The 25,008-nt window shown below is 44.5% G+C and overlaps 1 protein-coding gene across 2 annotated transcripts in view; it reads left to right on the forward strand.

Annotated features, from left to right (window-relative positions):
• C1H10orf143 (chromosome 1 C10orf143 homolog) overlaps nt 1-24,539 on the forward strand; it is a 36,257-nt gene extending 11,718 nt beyond the window's left edge. For both annotated transcript variants that reach the window (XM_078024114.1, XM_040273534.2), the window contains 3 exons: nt 9,613-9,777; nt 9,883-9,945; nt 21,668-24,539. In XM_078024114.1, the coding sequence (XP_077880240.1) occupies nt 9,613-9,777; nt 9,883-9,945; nt 21,668-21,697 (258 nt within the window). In that variant the 3' untranslated portion in view covers nt 21,698-24,539. The remainder of the gene's footprint in view (nt 1-9,612; nt 9,778-9,882; nt 9,946-21,667) is intronic.
• The last annotated feature ends 469 nt before the right edge of the window (nt 24,540-25,008 follow it).

Below are 25,008 nucleotides of genomic sequence, written 5' to 3' on the forward strand. Positions count from 1 at the left end.
CCATTAGGAATTGCTCTGGGTTGGCACCCATGTCCTTTTGACACCCTTGTCCTTTACAAGGACTCCCTAAGGCTTTTGGTTCCACAAAGCACTTCAGGCTCATTGTATTTTCTTCATTCTGTCCCTGGGTCAGCTGCTCCCATGGAGCCTGGATGCCTTTCATGGGAGGATGGCGTTTAGCAGTCAGCACCTATGTGCTGCTGGGCTGCGGTGTTCTCTGCAGCTGTGTGTATGCACATACACGTGTAAGCACACTCATCTGTACATGTATTATTTCTGAATCTGCATCAGTATGTCTGACAGACACCTCCAGTTCCAATCCAACAGACCAGATTCACTGTAGCATTCTCCCTTTCTGAGTTTGTAGTTTATTTCTTCAACAGTGAGAAACTTGCTCTGGTCTTTTATAGTATACTTGCTTATTTATTCAGTGCAAGTATAATGTAGTTTCAAAATTGCTGACCTCGTGAGAAACAGACTTACCAACCAGGGCACATTTTTTGTATAATAGTTCATTTTGGTTTTGGCCTTTGCGTTTCTAGTCACAACAGTACTTTGTAAAACTACTTAGGGTGATTCTTTTCTTCATGGTGGTGTAGTTTTCATTTCTGAGTAGTTAGGTTCATTTATTATTGTTTGCAATCCATCTGGGGTCCCCTTCTCCTGACGTCCTGATTGAGTTGAATTTTTACTTACTTGGCTCTGAAACATTACTCAGTTGTTAGGATACACACTTGACTTCCTCTTGATGCCTCTTCCCACCTCCTCTCTCCCATCCACCCCCCGTAGGAAAGCCATCTCTAATTTCTCATGTATCCTTCTTATATCTCTTTCTTTTTAAAAATTTTTTTTAGTTGTAGATGGACACAATATATTTATTTATTCTTGTATGGTGCTGAGGATCGAACCCAGTGCCTCATGCATGAGAGGCAAGTGCTCCACCACTGAGCCACAACCCCAGCCCCTATATCTCTTATATGAAGGATAGCATATTATAGATTCTCTTTTGCACTTCTAGAAATCATGCAGACTGGTCCATAGAAATTTCCCCCTTTTTATAGCAGTGAAGAGCCGTGTTGCTGTGTGTTCAGACTTTGTCCCCTCTTCTGCACAGGGCACGCACCTCTCCCACTACATTGCAACTCAGCAGTGCTGCCCCTTTCCAATAGGATACACACCCTGACTTCCTCTATTTTTTTTTTTACAGAGTTCAAATGTACAGAATTCAAATGCACCTCCACCTAATAAGCAAGCTAGAGTATGATCGCAAGCCTTAGAATCAACCCTTGTACAGTAGTATAACTGAGCTCTTCCAGTTTCCTCTATTTTTAAATAATAATGTTGCTGGAGGTGGATTGAGGGTAGGTACTTGGAGGTGAGTGCCTGGGGTAGAGCGTGCCAAGATTTGTTGGGTGTTGCCAGATTTCCCCACCATGTTTACATTCCCACCAGCTGGACAGAACCTTGCCAAGAGGGAACTGGTCATGTTTAAAATTGTCAGTCTAATGGATGACAGATGATGTCTTTTTTTAATATTTATTTTTATTTGTTCTCATTAGTTATACATGACAGTAGAATGCATTTTGACACATCATACATAAATGGCATATAACTTCTCATTTGTCTGGCATTACATGATATAGAATTACACAGGTCATGTAATCATATATACACAAAGGGTAATAATGTCCGATTCATTCTACTATCATTCCTATCCGTGCCTCTCCCCTCCCTTCACTCCCCTCTGTCTAGTCCCAAATACCTCTATTCTCCCCTCCACCCTTATTTTGAATTAGCATCCACGTATCAGAGAAAACATTCAGCCTTTAGTTCTTTGGGATTGGCTTATTTCTCTTAGCATAATATTCTCCAGTTCCATCCATTTACCAGCAAATGCCATAATTTCATTCTTCTTTAAGGCTAAGCAATATTTCAATGTGTATATATACCACAGTTTCTTTATTCATTCATCTGTTGAAGGGCACCTAGGTTGGTTCCATAGTTTAGCTATTGTGAATTGAGCTGCTATAAACATTGATGTGTCTGCATTGCTGTAGTATGCCGATTTTAAGTCCTTTGGGTGTAAATCTAGGAGTGAGATGACTGAGTCAAATGGTGATTCCTTCCAAGTTCTCTTATGGATCAACGACCTTAGGCACTAAAACAGAGACCCTGTGCCTAACAGAAGAAGAAAAAGTAGGCCCAAATCTCCCCCATGTCGGCTTAGGATCTGACTTCCTTAACAAGACTCCTAAAGCACAAGAAGTAAAATCAAGAATCAATAAATGGACTTTGACTGGGCAGAGGCGAAGTAGGGGAGTACATTACCCTAGGTACATGAATGTGCCCTCGGTACATAGTCACATATGGTGTGACTCCACATCATGTACAACCAGAGAAATGAAAAGTTATGCTTCATCTGTGTAGAATGAATTGAGATGCATTCTGCTGTCATAGATACCTAATTAGAACAAATTAAGAAAAAAATCAATAAATGGAATGGAATCAAACTAAAAGCTTCTTCACAGCAAAGGAAACAACCAATAACATGAAGAGAGAACCTACAGAATGGGAAAAAAAATATCTACTACACACACCTCAGATAGAACATTAATCTCCAGGATATATAAAGAACTCAAAAAACTTAAAGCCAAAAAAAAGAACAAATAACCCAATCAATAAATGGGCAAAGGAACTGAACAGACACTTCACAGAAGAAATAGAGTCAATTAACAAATATATGAAAAAATGTTCAACATCTATAGCAATTAGAGAAATGCAAATCAAACATTGAGATTCCATCTCACTCTAGACAGAATGGCGATCATCAAGAATACAAGCAACGATAAATGTTGGTGAGGAGATGGAGGGAAAGGTACGCTCATATGTTGCTGGTGGAAAGTAGTATGGAGATTCCTCAAAACTTGGAATGGCACCACTAGATGGTGTCTTAGTTGTAATACCTTTGTTTTTCATTAATTTTTTTTTTAATGTGGTGCTAAGGATTGAACCCAGTGCCTACCACATGCTAGCAAGCACTTTACCACTGAGCCACAACCCCAGCCCCGTCCCAATGTCTTGATCTGCATGTCTCTAAATATGGGTGAGTTTGAACATGTTTTCGTATGTGTGAGAACCACTTTAATAACTTTTTTGTAAACTATACCTTTTGCTCATTATTATTTAGGGCTTTTTGCTCTCAAATTTCACCCGATTTTTGTATGTTAGTTGTGTGTGTGAGTGTGTGTGTGTGTGTGTTATAAGTTCCAATTATTTTCTTATTTTTCAGGTACCTTTTAACTTTGTTTAGGGTTTTTTTGTTTTGTTTTGTTTTGCCCTGTAGAAGCTTTTATTTTTATGTAGTCAAATTTATCAATCTTTGTTTTGTTGCCTCTGGGTTTTAAGTCATAAATAGAAAATATTTTCCTGCAGAGATTTAGAGAGGGGTTCCTGCGTGTTTTCTTCTAGTGCCTACAGAGTTCTGTATGCTCAGTTCTTCTACTCTGAGGTCTCTGGTCCATCTGGTTTATTTTTCATGTACAGTGTGAGACACAGGTCTAATTTTTTTCTTTTTCCAAATGGCTGCCTAGTTTGCATGGCGCCATTCATTTGTTAAAAAGCCCACATTCAGCCCCATGGTTTGAAATGCCCAAGTTCCCCCTCACCGGGTTCCCTTCTGGACTCCTCATGTGTCCGCCGGACTGTGTGTTCACGTGTGAGCCGACCCGCCACCACCCTGTGTACTGTCGTCTTCCTGGCACTCTTCCTGCTCAGTAGCGGTTTTTCCAGGTTCCTCTGGCTATACTTGCAGGCTGGCTCTTCCATGGGACCTTAGTATCAATTTGTATAAATATGAAATAGTTTATTGATGTTTTACTGGTATTATATTAAATTTACAAATTAACTTATAGAGAACTGTCATTTTGTTAATGCCAAGTCATCCTATCCAAGAATAGGATTTTAATTTTTTTATATTGTTTTTAGTTGTAGATGAACATAATACCTTTATTTTTATGTATTTATTTTAATGTGGTACCGAGGATCGAACCCAGTGCCTCACACATGCTAAGCAAGTTCTCTACCACTGAGCTACATCCCCAGCCCAAGGAATGTCTTTTCATTTGCCCACATAAATACTTTTTTGTGTATTTCAAGAATGCCTTAAGTTCACCTATATACATTTCATGCAATACTTGTTAAATAATTTAATTTTAAAATATTTAGTCCATTGCAATCATTTTAAACTGGATTTTCTCTCATGGCTTTTTTTTTTTTTTGTATTTGAAAGCTACTGATTTTTAATTAATTTTTCTTTTTGATACTAGGGATAGAACCCAGGAGATTTACCACTGAACTACATCTCCAGTCCTTTTTAGTTTTTGATTATAGGATCTCACCAAGTTGCTGAAGCTGAGCTCAAACTTGATATCCTCTTCCCTCAGCCTCCCAAGTCACTGGGATTACAGGCATGCATTTCCATGCTTGGCAAAAGCTATTGATTTTAGTATACTAATTTCATATTGGCGAGTTCTCATGTGGTTTGAGTTAGTTTTATCATTGATTTCCTGGGATATCCAGATGTCTATTATGATGTCATTTGTGAACAGCAATAGTTTTAGTACTTATTCCTTCTGCCTCTGATTTCTCTCCTTCTCATCTCAGGTCAGACTCTAGTACAGTGTGAAAAGACATGGGGATAGGGACCTCTTTCCCTTCCCCTCAACCTTAGTAGGAATACTGGTTTAGGATTAACATATGTGTATTTTATCATGGTTAAGAGAAAAGCACTGGAGCCAGGTGTGATGGTGCCCACCTGTAATCCCAGTGGTTCAGGAGGCTGAGGCAGGAGGATCGCAAGTTCAAAGCCAGCCTCAGCAACTTAGCGCCCTCATTAGAAGCTTAGCAAGACCCTATCTCAAAATTAAACAAAAAAAAAAAAAAAAGAAAGAAAGAAAAATCCTAAGGGCTGGGGATCTGTCTTCCTTGCCTCAGTCCCAGCCAGCGGTAGGGTGTTTCCCTTCCTTCTCAGAGCCCTGGAGGCATTTGTACAGAGAGCTGCCCCGCCCAGATTCCTCTGTGGTTGCTTACTAATTTTTGTTTCTTCCTTGGAAGTGAACCTGGAAGTGATCTGCTTCAGCTTCTGACTCTAATGGGGTCCCTTTGGATCATGTGGATTTCCTCCAAAAGTCATATGCTTCATCTGCATTTTCAAGTGTTTTTGCATAGAGGTCTACAAAGTTCTCTCTTATGCTTTTAAACCTCTTCTGTTTCTTTGGATATTTTTTGGCATTTCTTGTTTTAAGTATTTGTGCTCTCCCCCTTCTTCTTGATCAGATTAGCTAGTGGTTTGTCTATTTTATTTACTTCCCACACCAGGATTTAGATTTTATTCATTGGATATATTCTTTTTTTATTCTCTACCTCGTTAATTTAACTTTTCTCTTCATTATTTCCTTCCTTGTGTTTGCCTTTGGTCTACTTTCTTGTTCTTTTATTTTTTGTGATTTGGGAATGCTTAACTCATTTTTTTCATTTTTCCTGATAAAAATGTTAGTGCAGTTATTTTTTTTCTCTGATTATTGCTTTAAATGTGTCTTATAGATTCTGCCATATAGTGTTTTCTTGTAACTGCTTTAATTCTGTACTTTTTAGTTTATATTTCCTCTTTCACATGACTTAATTGTAGGACTTTAAATCTTCCTGCTGTTTTGTTGAAATCAGTCCATTCACTGTGACCAGAGGTGCTGTGTGCAGTGCTGCTGCCCTCAGAAAGCTCTGCTGTCCCTGCTGTGACCAGAGGTGCTGTGTGCAGTGCTTGCCCTCAGAAGGCTGTGCTGTCCCTGCTGTGACCAGAGGTGCTGTGTGCAGTGCTTGCCCTCAGAAGGCTGTGCTGTCCCTGCTGTGACCAGAGGTGCTGTGTGCAGTGCTGCTGCCCTCAGAAGGCTCTGCTGTCCCTGCTGTGACCAGAGGTGCTGTGTGCAGTGCTTGCCCTCAGAAGGCTCTGCTGTCCCTGCTGTGACCAGAGGTGCTGTGTGCAGTGCTTGCCCTCAGAAAGCTCTGCTGTCCCTGCTGTGACCAGAGGTGCTGTGTGCAGTGCTGCTGCCCTCAGAAGGCTGTGCTGTCCCTGCTGTGACCAGAGGTGCTGTGTGCAGTGCTTGCGCTCAGAAGGCTCTGCTGTCCCTACTGTGACCAGAGGTGCTGTGTGCAGTGCTTGCCCTCAGAAGGCTCTGCTGTCCCTGCTGTGACCAGAGGTGCTGTGTGCAGTGCTTGCCCTCAGAAGGCTGTGCTGTCCCTGCTGTGACCAGAGGTGCTGTGTGCAGTGCTGCTGCCCTCAGAAAGCTCTGCTGTCCCTACTGTGACCAGAGGTGCTGTGTGCAGTGCTGCTGCCCTCAGAAAGCTCTGCTGTCCCTACTGTGACCAGAGGTGCTGTGTGCAGTGCTTGCCCTCAGAAGGCTGTGCTGTCCCTGCTGTGACCAGAGGTGCTGTGTGCAGTGCTTGCCCTCAGAAGGCTCTGCTGTCCCTGCTGTGACCAGAGGTGCTGTGTGCAGTGCTTGCCCTCAGAAGGCTGTGCTGTCCCTGCTGTGACCAGAGGTGCTGTGTGCAGTGCTGCTGCCCTCAGAAGGCTCTGCTGTCCCTGCTGTGACCAGAGGTGCTGTGTGCAGTGCTGCTGCCCTCAGAAGGCTGTGCTGTCCCTGCTGTGACCAGAGGTGCTGTGTGCAGTGCTTGCCCTCAGAAGGCTCTGCTGTCCCTGCTGTGACCAGAGGTGCTGTGTGCAGTGCTTGCCCTCAGAAGGCTGTGCTGTCCCTGCTGTGACCAGAGGTGCTGTGTGCAGTGCTTGCCCTCAGAAGGCTCTGCTGTCCCTGCTGTGACCAGAGGTGCTGTGTGCAGTGCTTGCCCTCAGAAGGCTGTGCTGTCCCTGCTGTGACCAGAGGTGCTGTGTGCAGTGCTTGCCCTCAGAAGGCTCTGCTGTCCCTGCTGTGACCAGAGGTGCTGTGTGCAGTGCTTGCCCTCAGAAGGCTGTGCTGTCCCTGCTGTGACCAGAGGTGCTGTGTGCAGTGCTGCTGCCCTCAGAAGGCTCTGCTGTCCCTACTGTGACCAGAGGTGCTGTGTGCAGTGCTTGCCCTCAGAAGGCTCTGCTGTCCCTGCTGTGACCAGAGGTGCTGTGTGCAGTGCTGCTGCCCTCAGAAGGCTGTGCTGTCCCTACTGTGACCAGAGGTGCTGTGTGCAGTGCTTGCCCTCAGAAGGCTGTGCTGTCCCTCTACTGCTGAGGGCTGCTGTGATGCTGCCTGACCCTGAGGAGAACGTGTGCCCTCATCAGGATGTGGCATTCCACCTGGATCCTCACCATCAGCCGTGGTGGAGTGTGACCATGGAACATTGTGTCTCCCACTTAGTTGTTGTTGGTGATGGTGGTTTGGGTTAGTTTGTTTTCTTGTCTCTCTATGGCACCAGGGATGGGACCCAGGGCCGCCCAGGGCCGCCTGCATGCTCTGCCTGTGTGCCACGCTCCCAGTGCTGACTGCTCCTTGCACACTGAAGGTCTGGTGGGGATGGCCTCTCGTGCTGAGCCTCCTGGGTGTGTTTCTGTCGGCTTCATCTCCTGTACTCTTCGCTTCCTAAGGTGGTGGTTGGTTACTCGGTTTGTAGACATCCTGAGTGTCAGACTGTCACATGAATAGTGGCTTCTAGTATTAAAAAGGGTCCGCTGCTGCTCCTCCTGCGTGCCTTGCTGGAGGCTTGTCCGTCTTTTCATCTTCAGCCTGTCAGTGCCACGTATCTGAGTGGGCTCCTTGGAGGCAGCATGTGCTGGGTCCACTCTGTGAGCCCAAGGAGAAGCCCTTTCATGTCACAGGTGAGTCAAGCCTATTTCACACACACACACACACGCACTTCAGTATCGATATGTGTGGATACACACACCTATGTACACACATATGTAGACGCACACACACCTATTTTTAAAAACTTTCTGATTCAGTAGTGGGGATTGAACAGGGGCTTAGGCAAGCCCCCAGTACTGACTGCACTCCAGCCCCCAGGCGGCTCGTGTTTATTGATATAACTGGCAGGTGTACTTGCAACCCTGTATTTTATAATCATATATACTTTGCTACATTTTCTGTTTCTTTCTCTATGAGATGCATATTCTTTACTCTTTCATTGAAATTTAAAAATTTTGGGTGTATTTTCTAGTGATTATTTGTATTTAAGCCTGTCTGGAGTAGCCTCTCTATTTTTCATCCTTGTGGGTAGACCTTCTGGGGTCAGCTTAGGTCCGTGCTTCTGCCTCTGCCAGCTGACCCCAAGGCCTGAGCAGGGTGTGGGCCGACAGCGCGAGGGAACACGCACACTGGGGTTTGGTGGTGTTTCTCTTGGCGCCAGAGTCCTGTCAGGTTTCAGCACTCCTTATCATCCAGCTTGGCCAAGGGTAGGCCTGGGTGCCGAACTCACTTCCCCCCTGTCTTTTTTCATGTCCTTTTTGTAAGGACTGTGGGGAGGTCAGCAAGCTGGGCAGCTGCCCATGTCCTCCCCACCTCCTGGGAGGCAGGGTCTGCCTATGCCAAGGATTTAATGCAGGTGGTTCAGAGTTCAGCATTTTTAATTTCAATCCTTAAGTATTTCCTTAAGAGCATATTAGAAAATGGTAAAACTAGCACTTTAGACCCATGATATATGGTTTCTCTGTTGAATAAATCCATTAAGTGCAACAAGTAATTATTCATGTTATGTAATATATTTGTATAAAATAAATAATGCTATAGATATTAAACAACATTGGTGAAAACCAAATTTGGCAAAGACGGTGGTTTGCGAGCAATTAGATATTGGGGTGGCACCAGCAAACTGCACCTGAGAAGTGTCCAGCAGCAGACCTCCAGGGTGACCACCACTGCTCCCTAGGGGGACATTGGCACTGGACCATGAGGGGACTGGGTAACTGTTTACAGAGGTCCTCCTCCCTCTGGAATGCTGTGTCCATCAAAACTTCGTGACCCTGGAAACACATCAAGTCTGGGACACTGGGTGGAATACTGTTTTCATTAGCATTGGAAGATTACTCTTGTAATTACTTTCTTCACTTTATGTGGAAGCAAAAACCAAAGACCGTCTTTCCCCAAGGTTACCCATTATGGACTGTGTGTGCAGATTTTGAAATCAATAAAATTAATTTGCTCTTCAGTGCCAGTAAGACAGAGAGTTATTCACATGTGAATTATTCATATTGTGTTAAGAAGTACATAACTTGATTCTAAACAAAATGTGTTGAAGCATATAACTAGTTTCTTGAACAAAATTTATAGGTTTTGCACATTTTCAATAAACCAGTCACAATAGTTTATTATAAGAGTTTCGACCAAAATTGTTTAAAATGACTATGTTAAATCTATGAGGCTAAGTAACCATCAGACAATGCTAGAAATAATAAGGTTAAATGTAATTGATAGTTGTTATTCCTGAGCAGATAAAGTTTAAAGTCATCTCCTCAAATGTCCTATAAAGTTTTCCGGCTCCACAGGGGTCTTTATTTGGAGCTGCAGTTTTCTGAAAGCAAATTCAATTAGTGCTGTGTGCTTTATGAGGCCATCTCAAGTGAAGTTCTGTTTGTTTCAGAAACGGGCATGCCAGAGGTCAGAAGCCAGCGGGCAGGAGCCTGGCTGCCACCAGGAGAGCACATGCACCCTGGCGTCCTGGAGCACAGAGGACCAGGGGCCTCAATCAAGAGGTTGCCCCTCTGCACTGTGGCCAGAAGGTGCCCAGGGCAGACCATGCTCAGTGGTATGTTCCCATGACCCAACCAGTTTTGAACCCATTTAAATATTTTAATAAAAATTATGAATAATCATTGTTCTGATCCATTTGTGCCTGTGATTTGTTAAATAGATTTCTCAAAATGGTGGAAGAAGCTCAGCCCAGCCTTGCCCAAGATGTATCGCGGGGGAATCTGTAAGTTCACTAACCTCCTGTGACATAAGAGATAGACTTCTTAAATATTAGATCCATAAAACAAAGTAAAAACTGCAGCCGCAGGTCTGAGGAATGAGGGAGGTAAATAAAGGTAATGGTGGATTTGAGCTTTTCTTAGCATTCTATTGGGGAACAAGCTGATTTGTTTCCAGCTTCAGCTCAGAGGTAGAAATTACAAATTCATTTAAAATTCTTCCTAAATAGCAGTTTGTAGGAAGGGAAGAGCTACTCTAATTGGCTGAAATAGAGAGTCCTATAATGACATCTTCAAGAACATGCCTGACCATATTATTTACTGCCCAAATTAGGAATCAACGTTATTCTTTTTCTTTTCTTTTTAAGTTTTCCTTGCGTGTTTCTATAAACTTTACATAAATCATATATTTCAGAAGGGAACACAGTGTTCACACCATAAATTTAAAGTAAAGGGAGGTCAAAAATTGCCAGATTCAATTCTCAGTCTCCTCTATGGGGCAGAATATCATAAAGTATATATTAGCATAATAATACCTTTGTTATTAATTTTGAACTTACTCTAAGAACAAGTTAATATGTTTTTGATAACCTCTATAATTCTTGGGTTTTTTTATTTTAAGTCTGAAATCTTAATATTGTAATAAAATAGAATCGTATTTAAATTCCACACAGAAATCAGGAATTTGTGTGTGTGTGTGTGTGTGTGTGTGTGTATTTCTGAGATTGCCCCCTAAAGATCTTCAGAGAAGTGCATTACTCTGTTTTTGGTATGTGAGAGAGTAAGACTGTGAGTTATGGAGATTTAGTTGACATGTTGCAGGCTGTTTTACAGAGGCACATTGATGCTGTTTAAATGAAGACCTAACACCATGACAGCTGTCATTCAAGTGAACCTCTGATTATGCTAAGTCATTAGACAAATACCAAAACAAAGTTTAATGTAGAATTCTTTCCTTCAAGGTGTACTTTTGTTTCTTTTTGTGCTTTTTGGGAAAATTTTCATGTTATATTGCATAATTCTGAATTGTGGTGAAATTGAACATCTAGCAATTTGAATTTAGCATTTAGGTTGATTCATATGGCTGCCAAGTATACCCTGGAATACAAATAAATACAAAGCAGGACCCCATTATAGCTCAATTACCTGTGTGCTAGTGACTGACTGGTACCCTTCCTTGTTGCCCCATTTCCATGGACTGTATCTTTCAAATCCCCCCATCTGTTAGAGACGAACACTTGGAATGCAGTGTGGATTCCTAATGCTCTCAGAGGTTGTATTCTGGCATGAATGGCTCAAAGAAAAAAATTTAGCTCAAGCAACTGATTGGATCATTTTGGCTGATATCCTGTTAGAACAACAGTACCTGTTTGATTAGGGTTTTTCCTTCCTTTGTAATTCCCCGAGCTTGCCTCTCTGTTAGTTTCATAGGAAATGAGTCTATGAGCAGAAAAACTACATTGATATGTAAATATCATTTTTGGTTAATGCTGAATATTCTTTTCATCTAAATTTCAGAAACTGACTTTAAAAAATCAGTTTCCTTTTATTTGTAGTTATTCTCAATAAAATTTCACCCAGGCTCAGGCGTTTTAATATTTACACCCACTATTTCTAAAAGTCTTATGTAAATAAAGATTGAAATGTGGGTTTGAAAAGTCACACCTCTTGATATTTGAACAGACTATAGCTGCGTATATCTTCTTTTTCTAATAATACGGCTAGTTTCTCTCCTAAGCTTTTAAAATAATAAGACACTATTTTTATATTCTAAAACATCAAAGGTTCAGTGTTAAATAAAAAGCAAATAGTATTTTTAGAAATGCAAGATCCCAGGGAGCAGTACTTAACAATAAGTCACCAATGGGCAGCAATTCCAAATTTCAGAAGACTTCATCAACCTCAGGCTCCCAGCATAGTCACTTGCCCACTTGCTGTGGGCTTGTCCCCCTCCTGGCCTTAGTTCCCGAGGTGACTCAGAGCAGCTGCTGTGGATCAAAGAGCAGCCAAGGTTTCGCCAGTGGTGGTCGGAGGACTTCCTATCAGGACGCTGGCCTGTGAGTCTCAGCTTATTTGGGGAGGCTTCCTGAAAGCTCCTTGGCACCCTGACCCTCTGGTCTTCCTGACCTTACTGGGACCTCAGTGATCTGATGGGTTCTGCTCAGATTCTCCGTATCACTGTCTTGCCTTGGTGCCTGAGCTCCTGCGGCCCTTCTGTTCTTTATTTCTTATCATTGAGTTATTTCTCACATGAAAGGACTTTTTCTGGAGACCTTACAAACTCATTTTCTAACTTTGCATTTCCCTCTCTTCTGTTTCCAGTCTAGCTCACTGTTACACTGTTTTATTTCAGGTTTTGCTGTCTTGCACTAATTGCTATCAAGGTTCAACTCAGGGTATGCAATATTTAGGAGCATCTCCTCTCAGCCCGGCAGCACCCTGCTCATGTTCTGATGATCAGAGTGATGGCGGGTGCCCTGCCCGGTGCCTGGCTGCCTGCTCTCACAGGCTGCGCTGCCTTGGCTGCACATGCTGAGGGTGTAAGTGAGGCCCTGACCTTCCTTCACAAATGGCCCCAGAGCAGGTGTTGCCAGGCACCAGGCCTCCTCTCTGGGATCAGCCTGGCTCTGGAAATTAGGCCGTTCTCTGCAAATTCAGACCAATTAAACAAAACCCAACCAAACTGCCAAAGCCTTCCAGAATAATCAGACGAGCCTCGAGGAGGAGAGGGGGGCCTTACGAGGAAGAAGGCCAGGAGAAAGAGATTGGACAAGTGGAGAGGGGAGGTGATGCTCGCTCAGCACCGTGTTTCCAGGGGGCCTCTGGTCTCTGGTGCTCCACAGCGCCTCAGGGCTGGCCTCCTTTGGGGTGCACCCTCAGACTTTATTAGTCAGCTGCTATTTTTTGTCAGCTGTGTTCTCCATTTTATTGTCCTTCCCCCTTTTCCCTGCCCAATTCTGTATTGTGGGGACCATCTAGCCTCTGAATTCTTCTAAAAATTCTGAAGCAAGGCAGTTCTCCCTCTCCCTCTCCCTCTCCCTAGTCCCCTCAGCCCTCCCTCCAGTACCCTGGCTCCTGTAGGGAGTACTGCAGTGGTCCCCTCTTACTGGTGCCTGGTCACAGAGCCCTGTGGTCCCACTGCCTCCTCCCTTCTCCTCCCCACCACCAGGACGTGGGGCCCTCCTCTTGTGGTGAAGCATTGGTTGGCTCACCTTCCCGTGTGGCTTCTCATCAGCTCCAGCACTTGTGGGATCTAGTTCTGGGCTAAGTTCCCTCTGTTGGAAATATCTAGGTGGGCCCCTCTTTTCAGACTGAACCGTACCTGCCTGGGCGAGTCCTAATGAGCTGGCAGATTCTCCTGGGGTAAAGAAGAGCTGTGGGCCTGTGGGCCTTGTTATCCCTCCTCGGGGCTCAGGTCCTTGGTGCAGCAGTTCAGCATGGGGCAGGTGCAGGTAGAGCCTAGCCCAGTTACGTGCCGTGTAGACAAGGCTATAGCAGGCCACCCTGTGCTCTGCCTGGGTTCCTTCACTGTCTTGTATCTGGGTTAGGGGTATAATACTGGCGTGAATTGTCATATAAAAGCCAGCACTCGAAGCCTGATGCTTCCAGGCATCGTGGACCTCCCTGCCTCTGCCCAGCCTATTCATGAATGTTATCGAGCTTTTTCCTTTTTCCTTCTCATTTAAGTGCAAATACTAAGGGCTCTGTACTTTTAACTTTCAGTATCTGACACTGAAATCCATTGCTGACAACTGTGTGTGTGTGTATATGTGTGTGTGTGTGTGTATGTGTGTGTGTGTGTGTGTATGTGTGTGTGTGTGTGTGTGTGTACCTGTTTGTGGTGGGGGTGAGGTATGCACATGCGTGTGTGTGGTGTGTGTTTGTGGAGTGCCTGAGTGCAGAAAGGAGGGAAATATAGAAGGACTACTAGAGGGAAAGGAAGGGAGGTGTTTGGACAAATCCATTGTTGGTTCAGTTTTCTGCTGTAGGGTCAGCAGGAGGTGCCAAAGGATGATCATTCTAATTCTGAATGGCCACTTTCTTTCTTTGTACCTCCAAGTGTGTGACTTTCAGATATTTGGATTTATTTCATTTACATATCTGTAAATTACTGGTGATGGTTTCCTACATCTATACCATCTACAATCACCACTGCTGAGAGCCATAGCTGAGTCCCATGGCATTTTTGCCAGAACAGAGTGGTTGAGAGGTGACTCCAGCAAGCCATTGAGATGATAATGGTTATGTTAAGCTGTGTATTCAGTTGCATATTAGACCCCTGCTGTCCGCCTCAGCCTGCCACTTTGGAGTTCTGTGGGGATTCCCGGAGAGTTCCCATTGGTTGGGGAAGTGCCGGAGAAGGGATTTTCCGGAGGAAGGATTTCTGGTTGGTGTGTGGTGTGGCCTCCTGTGTGTGGTGTTGGAGGGAGTGCCGAGAATAAAGGAGTTCCTGTTTTGAACCTACAATGCTGTGTGGCGGCTGGGTTATTTTGTGCCCAGCCAGACTGTGGCACACCACCCTCAGACAGGAACTCTCCAGCCTCTGGATGCTGTCCTTCCTCACGTGCTACTCAGAAACGCTGCCTGTGCCTCCTGCAGCAGGCTGAGCATCAGGTCTGGGATCAGACCAGGGATGAGCTGTAGCATTCTGACATAGATGAGGAGGATCAGTGCACAGTGGTTTACTCTTCGGGTCTATTTCAGTGATAACTCATTCTTGGCAGTCCTTTATTCGTATGTCCCTAGAGCAGAAAACAGTCATGGAGGGATCAGCAGGACTTTCACTTGATCATTGCGCAAGAACCAAATTGTGCCATGTGCCACGAGTTCATCAGTCTAACCTGCCAGTTAGATAAGAAGGATGTGATCCTTGGGGCTAAGTGGTGGCCTGGCAAGCCCATGGTCCACAGGACAGCCAGGGCTGGGCTTTCTTGGCTGCTGGTTGCACAAGCCAGCATGCCAGCGTCACTTGCCCATACTGGCAATCCTGCAGCCCACCTCATATCACTGAGAGTAGTAGCAGCCACATCATGAATTTTAGCAGACTTCCTTCCCAGGCAAATGAGAGGTCTTTGGTGAAGACCCAGGCTGATTTGTTTAAACTAAGAGAGAAAGCTGGTCACGGAGGAGTTCGGCTGTGTCACTCTGTCAAAAATGAGGCCAAGCTATGCAAGTATGAAGAGACCACTGATAAATCTTTAGATCTTGCTTCTGACAGGATCTGGCATTAAATATTTTCTCTGGACTTTGGGTATCCTAAAACTACTTAAAAATTAGCTGTATTATTATAGCACTCCTTCATGTTCAAAACACTAGAAAAACCAGGGATTATAGGAACCTACCTCAACTTCATAAAAGCTATCAATGGTAAGCCCCAGACCAACATCATTCTAAATGGAGAGAAATTGAAAGCATTCCCTCTAAAAATTGGAACAAAGGATGCCTTCTTTTACCACTTCTATTTAACATAGTTCTTGAAACACTGGCCAGAGCAATTAGACAGAGGAAAGAAATTAAAGGGATATGGATAGGTAAAGAAGAATTCAATTAGCACTATTTACTGATGATGTGATTCTATACTTAGAAGACTCAAAAATTTCACAAGAAAAATTCTAGAACTAGTAAGTAAATTCAGCAAAGTAGCAGGATATAAAATCAACACCCATAAATCAAAGGCATTTCTGTATATCAATGACAAATCCTCCGAGAGGGAAGTGAGGAAAACTACCCCATTTACAATAGCCACAAATAAAATAAAATACTTGGGAATCAACTTGGTGAAAGATCTCTACAACGAAAACTACAGAACGCTAAAGAAAGAAATTAAAGAAGACCTTAGAAAATGGAAAGATCTACCTTGTTCTTGGATAGGCAGAATTAATATTTTCAAAATGACCATATTACCAAAAGAAACTATACAGATTTAATGCAATTTCAATCAAAATTCTAATGACATTCCTCATAGAAATAGAAAAAGCTGTCATGAAATTCATCTAGAAAAATAAGAGACCCAGAATAGCTAAAGCAATCCTTAGCAAGAAGAGTGAAGCAGGAGGCATCACTATATCAGACCTTAAACTATACTACAGAGCCATAGTAACAAAAACAGCATGGTATTGGCACCAAAATAGATGCATAGACCAATGGTACAGGACAGACAACACAGAGACTAACCCACATAATTACAGTTATCTTATATTAGACAAAGATGCTAAAAACATACACTGGATAAAAGATAGCCTCTTTAACAAGTGGTGCTGGGAAAACTGGAAATCCATATACATCAAGATTAAATTAAACCCCTATCTCTCACCATGCACAAAACTCAACTCAAAGTGGATCAAGGACCTAGGAATTAAACCAGAGATACTGTATCTATTAGAAGAAAAAGTAGGCCCTAACCTCCATCATGTGGGATTAGGCCCCAACTTACTCAATAAGACTCCTATAGTGCAAGAATTAATATCAAGAATCAATAAATGGAATGTATTCAAGCTAAAAAGCTTCTTAGCAAAAGAAACAACCCATGAATTAAATACAGAGCCTACAATTTGGCAATAAATTTTTACCATATGCACATCAGATAGAGCACTAATCTCTAGGATATATAAAGAACTCAAAATCTTTACACCAAAAAAAAAAAAAAAAAAAAAACCAAATAACCCAATCAACAAATGGGTCAAGGAACTGAGCAGATACTTCTCAGAAGAAGATATACAATCAATCAACAAATATAAAAAAAAAAAGTTCAACATCTCTAGCAATTAGAGAAATGCAAATAAAAACTACTCGAAGATTTCATCTCACTACAGTCAGAATGGCAGCTACAACACAACAACACAACAACTTAGCAAACCATAAGTAGAAGAGTTTATCCTGGTAAAGGTTGAGGAACAAGGTACTTATTGCAATATTGCCATTGTTGGGAGAGAAAAAGAGAAGATGCTTGTTGTCATTACTTCTGCTCTATATACCAAGGTTCCTAGCTAACACAATAAGACAAAAAAAAAGAAATAAGGGGAAAAAATCTAAATTGTTATTTCCAGATGATATGATTATCTACATAAAATATCCAAGAAAATGTACAGATGAATTATTAGAACTAATATATTCAGCAGGGTTGTTGAATAGAAGATGCACATACAAAAACCTATTCTCTGGTGATAATTAAGTAGAAAAATCTCATTCATATTATTTCTTCAAGTGGACATGAGTTACTACCTAATGTCCTTTTATGGACTCCCTTAAGTATTTCTACAATTTTACTAGTGGTATGTTTTCTGGTTTTGTTTGCCTAAGAATGTCTTAATTCTGTTTCATTTTTAAAGGATAGTTTTGTTGGGTATAGAATTCTTGGCTGACAGGTTTTCAGTGCTTCAGAACTATGTCATCTTATTGCCTCTGGCTTCCATGATTTCTGGTGAGAAATTGGCTGTTAATGTTATTGAGGATCACTTGTATGTGATATGTTATTTCTCCCTTTCTGCTTTCAAGAGTCTTTGATTTTTGATAATTTTATTATAATGTGTCTGATTATGAATGCCTTTTGGTTTATTCTAGCTACAATTCATTTTTTTAAACACACATCAGTTTTTATTTTATTTATTTTTTTTTTTTTAATATTTATTTTTTAAGTGTAGATGGACACAATGCCTTTATTTTCATGTGGTGCTGAGGATCGAACCCAGGTCCCGCCTGTGCTAGGCGAGCGCTCTACTGCTGAGCCATAATCTCAGCCCAAGTTAGTTACAATTCATTGACATGAATATATAAGTAAGCATTTCAACGAAGTTGGTAAATTTGGAGCCATTATTCAAATGTCATTTTGCACCGTCCCCTCTCTTCCCTCCGAGGCCCCTGTGTGTGCACGTGTTGGCACACTTTATGGCACTCCACCACTCGGAGGCTCTCTTCTTTTTTTTTTCACTTTTTTTTCTTTTTTTAATTTTTTTAGTGTTTTAATAAAGCTTATTTATTTTTAATAAAGCTTATTTTTAAATAAAATAAGGTCGACCCAATACCTTTATTTTATTTATTTTTATGTGGTGCTGAGGAGTGAACCCAGAGGGCCTCACACATGCCAGGCAAGCGCTCTACCACTGAGCCACAACCCCAGCCCCTCTTTTTTCTTTGTTTCTCAATCTAGATAATTTTATTTGACTTCAAGTTTACTGGCTCTTTCTTGTGTCTGCTTAAGTTCTCTTTGGTAAGTTTTTTATCCCAGTTATTATATATCTCAACTCTAGAATTTCTGGTGTGTCCGTGTGTGTGTGTGTGTGTGTGTGTGTGTGTGTGTGTGTGTGTGTGTGTGAGAGAGAGAGAGAGAGAGAGAGAGAGAGAGAGAGAGAGAGAGAGAGAGAGAGAGACTTCTGTCTCTTTATTGATACTTCTTCCCTATTTTGTGAGACATTGTTGTTCTGCTTTTCTTTAATTCTTAATTATGGTTTCCTTTAGTTCTTTGAACATACTTAGAGTAGCCGATTTAAAATCTGTCCTGTATGTTCAACGACTGAGATTTCTATTTTGTTTTCCTCTCCAGATCCATTTTCCATTGTTCTCTGCCTTCTACTCAGAGCCAGGCTGTTTGGTCCGTATCAGTGGGATAGCTGGGCTCTCTGACTTGTCTGTGAGTCCAGCCACTGGGGACCCTAGGGGAAGGCAGCAGAAGACTGGAGAGGGAGGGCAGGGTGCTTGACGTGTGCCACGGCCAATGTCACTGTTTCTTTCAAGGGGCCAGCAATCCATAACACATCGTCTTCCAGATCTGGTGACTGCTTGCTCCTCATCTCCCTGTGATCTAGGCCTACATGGTCTCTTGTGGCTTCTTCTACAGCTTTGTGGCTAATCCCTTTGTGGTGATTCTGCTCTCACATACATCTACTTCCTTATACAGAAGGATGCATGCGTGCTGTCTTAGAGCAGCGACTCCCTCCAAGAAGGAAGGGAGGAAGATGGGACAGGTGCATAATGCATGCTGACTTAGCATGGACAGATAGGGGTATGATAAAGATATTTCATTATACAAAGGCTCATGCCAGCAAAATAAGGATGGTTATCTTAGAAGTCCAAGATTTCTTTGTAGCCTTTGAAGTTGTCCAAGCCTTTGAGGAAAGACCTGTTCTGTGGCAGTAAAGACGAATCTGCTATTAAAGAAAGAAATGATTCCTCAGGCAATGGCAGGAATCATGGACAGTTTTAACTCACAAATAAATGCTGCTGTTTTATCACATTGATAGTTATTCAGGGATAGGTGGAAACCCTAAAGCCAGTGTTCTGCATATTAATGAAAAATGGCCTTAGCAAACAGGCAAAATGGTATGTGGCAAAGCCTCTCTTCCCAGTATGCACAGGTCACAGTGTAACTGGACTTACCATGGATGGGGTCTCAGGATGGGTACCTCATGGGACAGTGCCATATGGGGTAAGGCGAGCTCCTCTTGGCCCTGCTTGCTCTGCAGGCCCCTTGGGGATGGGGAGCCCATGAAGGCAAGTCTCTAGAACACAAAGTGGGAACTTTGAAAGGGGTGTTAATTGTGGAGAGCACCCAGTGAGATTGCCACAGAGCAGGAGGAGACCTTGAGGCTGCACAAGTTTGCCCTGAGGAAGCAGAGAGGGTGGGCTGTGCAGGGAACATGGCTGGTAGCAGCCAGACCTGAGCCCTCTCATCCCCACATCAGAAGCAGATGAAAACTCCTTCCCAAAGCGCCTTTCTCTCCTGCTTGGTGGTGAAACATTGGAATTGCATTTTACCAAAAGCGATGTTTCCTGCTGCTGCTGTCAGATCCCTGCGGAAGGCCAGCCAGCCAGGGCAAGGTGCTGTGCTCTGGAGTGAGTGTCCACTCCAGGCAGAGTGAGCCTGCACTTCCCTGGACCCTGTGCTCTGACAGGCATCATCAGATGCCCCTCTGGTAGCTGGTGTGTGTCGCCTGGGGGCCCCAGCACCCCAGGACTGCAGACCACATGGGACCACCCACATCCATCAGGGACATCAAGCTGCTTGGAGGTGTCCCTGTGGGCCCCAGGCTGGAGAGACAACAGCACACTGCATGTGTGAAGCAGAGGGAAGAGGCCACAGAGACGGGGGAGATTAGACCAACATTTCTAAAGGTTCTGTAGGTATCAGGCCTCACGTGGATGCAGCTGTCTTGGTCCCCAAGTCTCTGCCTTTAGCGTGTCTTCCAAATGTCCTCCTCCTTGGACAGGAAGAGGCAGGGGCAGGGGCCAGAGTGACAGGTCTCAATGAATACCTTTTAAAATGGTTTTTTGAGCCCTGGTAGTGATGAGGATGAAATTAAGTGAAAAGCATCGTCCCTCGTCCCCGGCCCTGACCCTGCTCTTCTGTAGGAAAGCACTGGGCTCCTGCCACTCCCCTCTTGTGCACCTGCGTGTGACTTCCCAGCCTCCTCTCCCCATCCTCACAGCCCTGAGGGCCTTGTGGCTGAGGAGCCTCTGGTGGAGAAGTCCAGGAAGTGTTGTGTTCTCTGCCCACTCAGGGACAATGCCAGGTCTGTGAATGACTCGAGAACTGCAGGGAAGAAGCTTGTCTCCGAAGGTCCTTGGTGACGTGAGAGTGGCGTGGGAGTTGGCCTGGCGTTGGTGCAGCACCCGTGCTCCTCGGGATGCGTGCGCCACGGCCTCAGCACATCATGACGGGTCCTGTCCCCATCATGTGCTAGCACTGCTGGCCCTTGTCACTGTGAGGGCTTCTCCAGTTCTGGAATGTTCTGACCTCATGCTGTTCTTGCTGCCTGGGAGGCCCTCTGGCCGTGTAAGATCCTCTTGCTCTGTCATGGCCCATCCGAGACACCTCTCCTGTGTGAAGCCCTCCTCACCCCAGTCAGGTGGACTCCTGAGCGTCCTTCCCTGGCTCTTTGTTCTGGTTGCCCAAATGAGCCCTCAGTGTGCAGTGGTATGCTGCCACCTGTGAGTCTCCCAGGCAAGGCCTGAGTCTCCTGTCGGGCCTCTGGGGCTCAGGGCAACACCTGCCTTCTGGGAAATGGGTGCCATTGTGGACTGGCCTGATTTGCCCCTCACCACCTGACCTGTCCCAGCCTTCCTGGGCCTCAGCCAGCCCAGGGAGCTCATTACCATTCTGGGGCAGTCCTTGCAGGCGGGATGCTCAGCCTGCCTCTGCCTGTGGGCCAGGAGCCACACTGCTGTGTGCTGACGTATCAGCCAAGTGTAACAGAGATTGCTGGCTGCTGGCGAGTCCTCTCCCTGTGCAGCCGGTCAGCCTCTGGCCAGCTCATCCCAGCCATCTGGTTTCCCAGTTATTCCTGTGGGAGAAGGTGCAGAAGTGGGAGGCCTGCTGCAGAGGGGGAGAGCGTGGCCTGACAGGGTGGCTGTGCATTTGGGCCCCTTCCAGATGTCCCTGGTAAGGAGCATGCTCTGCTTCTCTGATCTTGAATCCTGATCCATCATTTAAGGCAACATCATTTTTTAAAATTTATTTTGTGATTAGATAAATGATTTTTCATTTTCACTCTGTAGGAGAACTGGGGTGTGATATTTATTGAGAACATTGCATGTGCCAGGCATTATTGGAAGTGCTCTAAATATCTTAATTGCGATGTATGTCTATTAATACATCTATAAATATACAGTCACCACAGAAGTTAAGGCATTGTTTACCAGGGTTAGTGCATTGTGTCAGTGAACACAGAGCCAAAGTGTGTGGGTCTGGCCAAGGTCACTTAATTTGCACAATGTGCTCTTTTATCTTTGCAGGGGCATTTTAACCACACTGAGAACCGTTAGAAGATGCAAACTGGAAAAGGGAAGATTCCAATTTTGGCTCTGAATCCTCTGTGTGACAGCAAATGTAAATCCCTTGCAGATGGGTTTGGGCGCCCACCTGTTCAAACAGCAGCCTGGCGCTCTCTGCTGGGGGATTGTTTGCCCTCTCGTTCAGGTAATCCCTGCGTCCTCTGCACAAGAGCCTACAGAGCCTGCGTTACTTCTAGAGAGCCCCTAAGTCGTTATGACTCACTATAGCTGCCTTTCAAACGTGTCTTGCTGGAGAGGGAAATCAGTTGCATTATTTAAAAGTTTAAAAAGTTCTGTATCGACCCCCCTGTGAGGTTTGGGAGCCCTGTGGCTCAGGGAATCATATCCAGATGTTGCCTTGCTTTTATACTTTGGGATTGTTTTGTAGATGTATCCAGGGCTACTCACATACTCTTTTTAATTAAAAGACTTATTTTTTATATTTAAAATGCTCTATAATCTTGAAGTGGATTTTATTAAATGCTAGTATCCAATCTGTTCTATGTAATTCTACAATTGAAGTTAACAGGGACAGGACCCACTCCATATTAAAATGGAAATTGCTTATTTTCTCTTGGGTTTTGGATGTATCATCGAACTGTGGAGACTAGTGTTATTTTCTCCAGGTTTAAAAGCTTCCCAAGATGGCCTGTTCGCATGATAGACAAGCTCCTAAAGAAATCACTGGATTAGAGAATTGATCTCAAGTTCTTATAAACCTTCTAAAGCGGGAGGAGAGCCCGAGTCCCTGGTACACTCCATGTTTCTATCACTTTATTCCACAGGCCATGCTCCCTGTCAGGGACGTCCTCAGCACTGACATTGGAAGAGCCCAGTCCATAAATGCCGTGCTGTGCAGTCCTGGGGGGAGTTCAGTGGTGCCAAGAGGACCAGGGGAAGATACAGCAGCGGGGGGACACTAGTGCCACTTGCAGTTGGATTATCCAGAATCACAGGACACAGTGCCATTAACCCTGAGTAAGGTGCCAGGGCCGAGAGCAGCTTGGAGAACACCAGCCCATGCCCAAACAACCATGGCTCCTTGTCAGAGCAGGAAAAGGTGTTGGGATTTGTGCTTTAAGCAAAATGTTTTCAAAGAGTTGTAGTTTGTTGTCTTTTCAAAATGAGATACATACCTTGGAGTTTATGGGGGGGAAAAAACACATTATTCTTGTGTGTAAACTCTTCCTTTTCCCTCAAACTTACAGAGATGCCCCTATATCCATGGCTGTGTATTTTGGCAAATGCAGCCTCACAGAAATCACCTTGGCTGTTGATATGAATGGATGAAACAGCCCCTGGGCATCATCCTGCCCCATAGAAGATACCCCCATGCCAGAATCTGCAGGGTCACACATAAGGCTTGTGTGATTTCTCCCATCTGTGTGGTGCGGGTGGAAGCCGCAGGATTTGTCCTGGGCGTTGAAGATGAGAGCACAGTCAAAGGGCGTGGCTGCTCCCTGCTGCACAGCCCTCCAGATGCAAAGCAGCCTTCCCTCTGACAGGGCCCAAGGTCCTGCAAGGTACAGCATGGAAATGACCAGAGCGGGCAAAGAGGCCAGCCAGAAGTGGGGGCCTGCCAGTTTTACTGCAGCACCTGCATGTCTCAGGTGGTAGAAAGAGCCCTGAACAGAGGAGCTGTGACAGCCAGTGAAGGATGTGACGTCTGTATTTTGTCTGCATTTTCAGTGCAGGTCAGGTCACAAATAGAATGCTCTGAAACCCCAGTCTTGCCACCCATCTTCCCTTCACTGGTGCCCCCTCGGAACCCTCCGACTCTGGCCTGTCTCGCAGCAGGATCCCCGTTGGCCATGCTGTCCTCAAGCTGGCAGCTTGACAGTCTGGCAGCACGACCCCCAGCCCACCTCTACCTGCTTGGTTGTCACAGATGCTCCTGGCCTCTGGCCCACCTTACCAGTTCCAGAGTCACCCTAGCCACAAGCTCAGTGTCTGCTCCCTAATCAGCTTCTCTCTTTAAGGCCCCACAGCCAAAATGGTGTGAGGCCTGGGTGGATTCCTGTTCAAGTGCCTTCTCACCTTCCTACAAATAACCCCTGCCCTTGTGGACAAACAGAGAGAATACAGAAAGGAAAGCAGCATACTGTTCCCCGACGGCCACCACGGGCCTCCTGGCACAGGCCCTCCCAACATGGACTTCTGTTTTGGTCCTTAAGTGCTGCTATGTACCGAACCCTTCCCACACCACCTTATGCAAAAGTCATCTTAAAAGGTGGCAGAAGGTTTCACCTTTGAGTAGGAAAGTCCCACCTTTGAGTAGACTGTCACCTGGCCGTCTCTCCCTGGCTGCCCAGTTGCCGTAGGCTGGGTGCTGGGTGACGAGGCTGCACCCTGCGGGGGTGGCCTGGTCAGCCCTGTGGCAGGGCAGGTCCTCACCCTGGACCGTTCTCCTGGCCACACTGACTTGGCAACACCCCAGGTACCAAAGCAGGTTGGCTCACAGGCAGAACTTGCATGGGTTTTGCTAAATTAGGCTTTGACGCTGCCCATGACAAGCATGAAATCTGATTATCCCTTTAAAGCACTTCCTCTCTGTTTTCTTGTTAAAAGATAAGAAAAGAAAAAGACCTTTTCTCACACCCTGAGGAAACAGATAGGCATTTTTGTTTGTATTCCATTAGATCAATTTTCAATTTGTTCTTTCTAATCTGTCACTATTGTTTTGTTTGTGGAGGGGCTGAAAATACCAAAGTATACTTTTGATAATTCTACAAAATGTTTATAGCTGCTTCTAAACCAACAAATTATAAAACAAAAATCATTTCAGAAAATTTGAATGCCTGCCAAGTTAATAAAGACAGACCTATTAACATCATTTGAAATATCTCGCCTCCTTTTAAAAGTTTATTTCCATATTTGTTTATAAACATTAAACATTGTACCCGAAATCCATACTTATTAAAGAAAAAGTTTAAATTATAGATAAGTGAAAAGGAAAAATAAGTCTCCTGTAACCTCATTACGAAAAATAACTAACATTGCTGTTTTAGTCAGCTTTCATGTCACATGACCAAAAGTCACGAGAAGAGCAATGGAGGGGAGGAGGGGGCTCATGTCTTCAGAGGTGCACACCAGATCCATTAACCCCACGGTTCTGGGCCCAGAGAGGGGCAGAATATCACAGCGGAAGGCCTGACAGCCGGGAGGTGGAGATAGCGCTCTCAGGGACAGAGTGTGAACTCCAAAGGCACGCCCCAGCGACCTCCTTCTCCCCCACCCGCCTGCCGCGGTCACCCCCAGTTAATCCACATCAGTGGCTCTGTCTGCTGACTAGGTCGCAGCTC

The sequence above is a fragment of the Ictidomys tridecemlineatus genome, chromosome 1 (assembly GCF_052094955.1).
Source record: "Ictidomys tridecemlineatus isolate mIctTri1 chromosome 1, mIctTri1.hap1, whole genome shotgun sequence".
Classification (NCBI taxonomy): domain Eukaryota; kingdom Metazoa; phylum Chordata; class Mammalia; order Rodentia; family Sciuridae; genus Ictidomys; species Ictidomys tridecemlineatus.